At 45.9% G+C, this 6,407-nt stretch overlaps 1 protein-coding gene across 1 annotated transcript; it reads left to right on the forward strand.

The window, feature by feature from the left end:
• The first annotated feature begins 14 nt into the window (after positions 1 to 14).
• On the forward strand, positions 15 to 6,082 carry LOC123386139 (acyl-coenzyme A thioesterase 6-like). The gene is made up of 3 exons (XM_045060199.1): positions 15 to 526; positions 2,673 to 2,875; positions 5,426 to 6,082. Exons 1-3 carry the CDS (start codon positions 70 to 72, stop codon positions 6,029 to 6,031), a joined length of 1,266 nt encoding a protein of 421 aa, XP_044916134.1. The 5' UTR covers positions 15 to 69; the 3' UTR covers positions 6,032 to 6,082.
• The last annotated feature ends 325 nt before the right edge of the window (positions 6,083 to 6,407 follow it).

Below are 6,407 nucleotides of genomic sequence, written 5' to 3' on the forward strand. Positions count from 1 at the left end.
GAGGTGGAGGGACTCCCGGCCGGACACGTGCCTCTGGGGAGATGGCCTCGCTGTTCCGCAATAATCAGGATGGCGGCTACGGTGACGCTGGAGCCCGCGGGCCGCTGCGCGTGGGACGAGCCCGTGCGCATCACCGTGCGTGGCCTCTCCCCGGGACAGCCCGTCACGCTGCGCACGTCCCTGCGCGACGAGAAGGGCGCGCTCTTCCGGGCCCGCGCGCTGTACCAAGCGGACGCCGGCGGCCTCCTGGACCTGGCGCGCGCGCCCGCGCTGGGCGGCAGCTTCACGGGGCTCGAGCCCATGGGGCTGCTCTGGGCCCTGGAGCCCGAGAAGCCCTTGGTGCGGCTGGTGAAGTGGGACGTGCAGACGCCCTTCGCGGTGGAGCTGGAGGTGCTCGAGGGCCACGAGCCCGACGCCGGGCGGCTCCTGGGCCGGGCGGTGCTGGAGCGCGACTTCCTGCGGCCGGGGATGCGGCGGGTGCCGGTGCGCGCGGGCCGGGTGCGCGGCACGCTCTTCCTGCCGCCTGGTGAGTGCCTTGCGTCCCAGGCTGTTCTAAAGAATTGGTAACTGAGACCCACATTTCCTAAACTTACCGCCGCACTCCAGAGCTTGTCATACATTCTGGATGGAAGTTTTTCCTCTTTAAATTTCATGCCACTTCCCGTATGCTAAAAAGTGGTTTCTGTCTTTGGGGCTCTCCACTGCCCAGGGCGATGAGCGATCTTATCCATGCCCATTTCTCAGATGGGAAAACAGGCTGCTCGGTGGCTGGCGGGCGTGGCCGGGCCAGGGTCACAGGGCAGGTGGGAGCAGCGCGGGGATCAGGCAGGGCAGACCACGTCACCCCGGGCACCCACCACCCTTCCACATAAATAACCTTTATGTTGGACGAATGCCACTGAGCTGTATGCTAAAAAGTGCATTCAACATACTCACAAAGTGCATTTCTTTTAAGTGCCAGCCACGCAGCTGTATTTCAAATACCAGTGTTAGGTAATGAGTTATGCTGCTGTGCAAGAGTGATCTTTGCCTCTTCTCACGTGGAACTTCCAAGGGAGCTAATCTAGAGGCCGTCCCCCGTAATCCTAAAAAAACAAACAAACAAACAAACAAACTGATTGTCCTCTTCCCCCATCATAAACAGTCTGTCGGTGATTCTCAATCTGGGTTGATTAACCCCTACTCCTGGAGACATTTTTGTTGTCACAACCAAAAGGTGGGGGAGGATATTATTGGCATCCAGTGGGTAGAGGCCAGAGATGCTGCCAAGCATGCAGAATGCACAGGACAGTCCACACAACAAAGAAATATCTTACTCAAAATGTCTGGAGTGCTAAGGTTGAGACACCCTAGTCTAAGTAAAAACAAGGTGCTTACTAGGTTAAAGGGGCCCAGAAACAAGACCCCCTACCCCACCTTTTACAACCAAATTCCAGACTGAAACCCCTCCTGTATAGAAATGCTGGAGTTGCCATATCTCAGAGAATCCCTAAACTGAATTCTGTCATTCTCCAAAACAGGAGGCTCTGCTTTATTCTTACAGCTCATCAGCAATTCACAACCTTAGCCAGTGGCTGCACAGTCAACTGAAATCCTGTGGTTGGACTTGGATCTTATACATCTCTGTATGTCCAGATTCCTAGAGGCTTGCCCAGGGATGTAGTGGGAACTCAATAAATCATACTGACTGAATCAGTAAGAATCCCCCCACCCACCCAAAAACAAACCAAACAAACAAACAAAAACCTTTTACCACCCATATTGGCACCTGATATTTCAGTCAAGTCAATCTTGTGTTAACTATTTCAATGGCTACTTTGTGGCCCATTTAAAATTTGTTTTCTGTCTCAAGACTTTTGTAAATAACGTAGAAGGGTTCAGTCATTTAACAAATATGTATTAAGCCAATGACTATGCTACATAGTGGGATGCGATAGCTAGCGAAGTCAGACGTGGTCCTCACTGTACTTACAGCCTAATAAAGGACCCAGGTAACTATACTTGCATCTGTAAGCTTGCTAAGTGCTATGATAAGGGAAATACAGGCCCAGGGTGCTGATGGAGACATAAAAGGGTATCTGACTCAACTCAGCCTTGGGGGAGATCTGGGAAGTCTTCTGGGAAGGGAGATCTAAACTTTGATTTGAAAGCTGAAGGTAACCAGGTGATAAAAAGTGGAGAGTGAAGTATAGCATATACCATTTTCAGGGGCCAAAGAGAACAGAGCATATTTAGGGATAGCATTCTTTAAGGTTGGAGCAGAGAATGCAAGGAGGTGGGGAGTATATCAATACGCCTTATATATGTAGAGCATTGTACAGTTCTTCAAGCATTCTCAAGTAGATTTTTTTTTTGAGGAAGATTTTGTGGAAAATGTACATCTCATCATATGCTACTTGTAATTTGAAATATATATTTCATTTTTGAAAATTAGGTGAAAAATTCTGGAGAAAATAAAGCATTTTGTTCCCCCCTTCCTTCTCCCTGAAGGTTACTAAAAAGGAAAAAAAAAAAAAAGGCAACATTTTAAAAAGGTCCTTTCTTCCACTTGCTCCTCCACTCCCAGCCTTCCTTCTTGCTTGAGAAACTTGTCCTCACTGCCTGCCAAAATCTGAAACTCCAGAATGTCTCTGGAGAGTCTAAAGCTCCTTATGATCTGTGGTGTTTTCCAGGTGCAGGACCCTTCCCCGGGATCATCGATCTGTTTGGGAGTGGTGGTGGCCTTTGTGAATACAGGGCCAGCCTCCTGGCTGGACATGGTTTTGCTGTGCTTGCTTTGGCTTATTTCAAATTTGAAGACCTCCCTGAATATTTGGATGCTGTGCACCTGGAGTACTTTGAAGAAGCTGTAGACTTCATGCTGCAGCATCCAAAGGTGAGTTCTGGTGTTTGCTTGAATGCAGGGGAGAGAGGGTAGAGCCAACACAGGACTGGATCTCAAAACCCTACCAGGACACTGGGGGCTAGAAATATGTCATGAGACACAAAAGTTCCTTCCAAAGTTATTAGGATTATTGTTTCACTTCCACCCATCTCTCTCCAATCCCTAAGACTTAACTGTTTATTTTCCTTTAATAAGGAACTGTTTATTTTCCTGTCTGTTTTTTAAATTTTTTTAAATGTTTTATTTATTTTTGAGACAGAGAGAGACAGAGCATGAGCAGGGGAGGGTCAGAGAGAGAGGGAGACACAGAATCCGAAGCAAGCTCCAGGCTCTGAGCTGTCAGCACAGAGCCCGACGTGGGGCTTGAACTCATGAACTGTGAGATCATGACCTGAGCTGAAGTTGGACGCTTAACCAACTGAGCCACCCAGGTGCCCCTGTTTTCCTTTAATTCTTGACCATAATTCAAAGAGTTGTACTAAGACATTACTAACCTTAAATTCTGCTTCTCCATCTACCCCCAAGTGGCCTTATAATGCTGAATAAGGCAAGTGCTTTCTCTGGGATTCAGTTTTTCTCATTTATAAGATTAATGTAGGGGTACCTGGGTGGCTTAGTCAGTTGAGTGTCCAACTCTTGATTTCAGCTCAGGTCATGATCCCAGGGTTATGAGATCAAGCCCCATGTCGGGCTCTGCACTGAGCATGGAGCATGCTTGGGGTTCTCCCTCTTTCTCTCCTTTTGCCTCCGTCCCCTGTTCATGCTCTCTCTCTCCCTCTTGCTCTCAAATAAAATAATAATTTAATTTAATTTAATTTAATTTAATTTAATTTAATTTAATTTAATTTAAAAGAAAGATTAATGTAGGGGCACCTGTGTGGCTCAGTCGGTTGAGCGTCCAACTTCGGCTCAGGTCGTGATCTCACAGTTCGTGAGTTTGAGCCCTGCGTCAGGCTCTGTGCTGACAACTCAGAGCCTGGAGCCTGCTTCAGATTCTGTGTCTCCCTCTCTCTCTCTGCCCCTTGCCCGCTCACACTCTGTCTCTCTCTTTCCCTCAAAAATAAATAAACATTAAAAAAAATTTTAAAAAAAGAGGAAAAAGTTTGACTCTTAAGAGATATTTTTAGGACAGTCGGTGACATTTGAATAGGGACTGTGCTGGATGCTATTAAGGAATCATTAATTTTGTTAAATGTGATAATGCTATTATGTTTTTATAGAAAAAGTTCTTATCTAAGACTGTAAAAAATAATCAAAACATTTTAGTGTGATTAAAAGTGGAATACATGCTCTGCAACTATCTAGATTTAAAGAAACCCAAATATTCTAATGTTAAGTAATAAATGTTAAAAAATGTTCTACAAGGGTGATCTAAATCTGTCAGAATTCAGGGACTGGTCTGTTAGCAGAGCTGCTAGAACCTCAATGGCCTTGAACTGTGATTATTGGTTTATTAGGGGAGATAAGGCCCCAGGGGAAAAAGAAGAAACCAATATATCCTATCAGTTCTGCCCTTAGACCTGGGCAAGAGGGGCTTCTGTCCTGGACAGAAGCCTTAGGCGGCCACACTCCCTGCCCACAGGGTGAGGAGTCCAAGGGACCCAGGGAATGTATCCACCTGGAACCCATGTGCCTTACACACACACACACACACACACACACACACATACACACAAACACCCCATACCCTTGTGATCTGTAATACCAGAATTCTTTGCCAAATAGCACTGATCCTGCTTCCAGGCCCTATGTCTTTTCTCAGGGTCTGTCAATGTGAATACGCCTAGGCCTTAAATATGGAGACTGGGGTGTCCATATACATGTGTGAGAGGCCCCTCAAGGTACATGGTGGAGCCAGGGATGGGAAGAGAAGGAATGGGGGCCAGGGACCAAGGACTGGGGCTAGCTCTCCCCCATGCCACATTCCAGTACAGAACTTCAAGGAGTTCCAAGATTTCAAATTTGAGCCTGACATTATAAACTGTTATGAAAGTATATTTATCAAGGTGGGAGAAAATAATATATTTTATTTTTTTATTTAAAAAAATTTTTTTAATGTTTATTTTCGGTGGGGGGGGGGGCGCGCATGAGTGGGGGAGGGGCAGAGAGAGAGGGAGACACAGAATCTGAAGCAGGCTCCAGGCTCTGAGCTGTCAGCATAGACCCGTTGCGGGGTTCAAACTCACGGACCGTGAGATCATGACCTGAGCTGAAATTGGACGCTCAACCGACTGAGCCACGCAGGCTCCCCAAGAAAATAATATATTTTAATAGTTTGTTTGTTTAATAGCTTTTACATGTTTAAGTATGGGGTACATGGGTCTCTGTGTCTACTCTTGACCCAGTTGCCACAAATATTAGTGGAAGGCCTGTGTACTAGGAAGTCAATTGATTTGCTTATTAGAAAACACACTTGAGCTTTGTGGATTGTTGCATAAAAAACAAGAAAGCAAATGACATTTAAGAAAGCTAGCTAGAGAATATAAAATCACTGTTTATGTCCTCCATTTACAAATTCTAGGCTTGTTCTCTCTTTTTCAGGTGAAAGGCCCTGGTGTTGGGCTTCTTGGCTTCTCCAAAGGAGGTGACCTGTGTCTCTCAATGGCCTCTTTCTTGAAGGGCATCACAGCCACTGTACTTATTAATTCCTGTGTGGCCAGTGCAATATCTCCTCTGCGTTACAAGGATATGTTTATTCCCAGTCTTGGCAGTGACCCAGGGAAACTTGTAGTTACTGAGTCAGGGGTTTTAATTTTTTTGGATGTTTGGGATAATCCACTGGAGGAACTCAACTATCAAAGTATTATTCCATTGGAAAGAGCCCAGGGGCCTTTTCTGTTTCTTGTTGGCTTGGATGATCATAACTGGAAGAGTGAATTCTATGCTCGTATAGCCTCTGAACGGTTACAAGCCCATGGGAAAGACAGACCCCAGATAATCTACTACCCAGGAACTGGTCACTGTATTGAACCACCTTATTTTCCTGTTTGTAGAGCTTCTGTGCATGCAGTGTTAGGCCAAGCAATACTCCATGGAGGTGAGCCAAAGGCACAGTCAAGGGCACAGGTAGATGCCTGGCAGGAAATTCAAACTTTCTTCCATAAACATCTCAATGGTAAAAAATCTGTGCCGTCCAGCAAAATGTGACATTGTAATCATAGACCAGATACTATGAATAAAAATCTAATTCATACAACATGTATTGGGTTTTCCAGAGCACACAGGAAACTTTTTTTTTAAGTTTGTTTATTTTGAGGGGCTTTGGGTGGCTCAGGTTGGTTAAGCGTCCAACTTCTACTCAGGTCATGATCTTTTGGTTCGTGGGTTCAAGCCCAGTGTCAGGCTCTGTGTTGACAGCTCAGAGTCTGGAGCCTGCTTCCGATTTTGTGTCTCCCTCTCCCTTTCTCTCTCTCTGTCCCTTCGCTGCTCACATTCTGTCTCTCAAAAATAAATAAATATTTTAAAAATTTTTTTGATAAAGTTTATTTATTTTGAGAGAGAGAGCGCATGAGCACGGGAGGGG

Source organism: Felis catus, chromosome B3, assembly GCF_018350175.1.
Source record: "Felis catus isolate Fca126 chromosome B3, F.catus_Fca126_mat1.0, whole genome shotgun sequence".
Classification (NCBI taxonomy): domain Eukaryota; kingdom Metazoa; phylum Chordata; class Mammalia; order Carnivora; family Felidae; genus Felis; species Felis catus.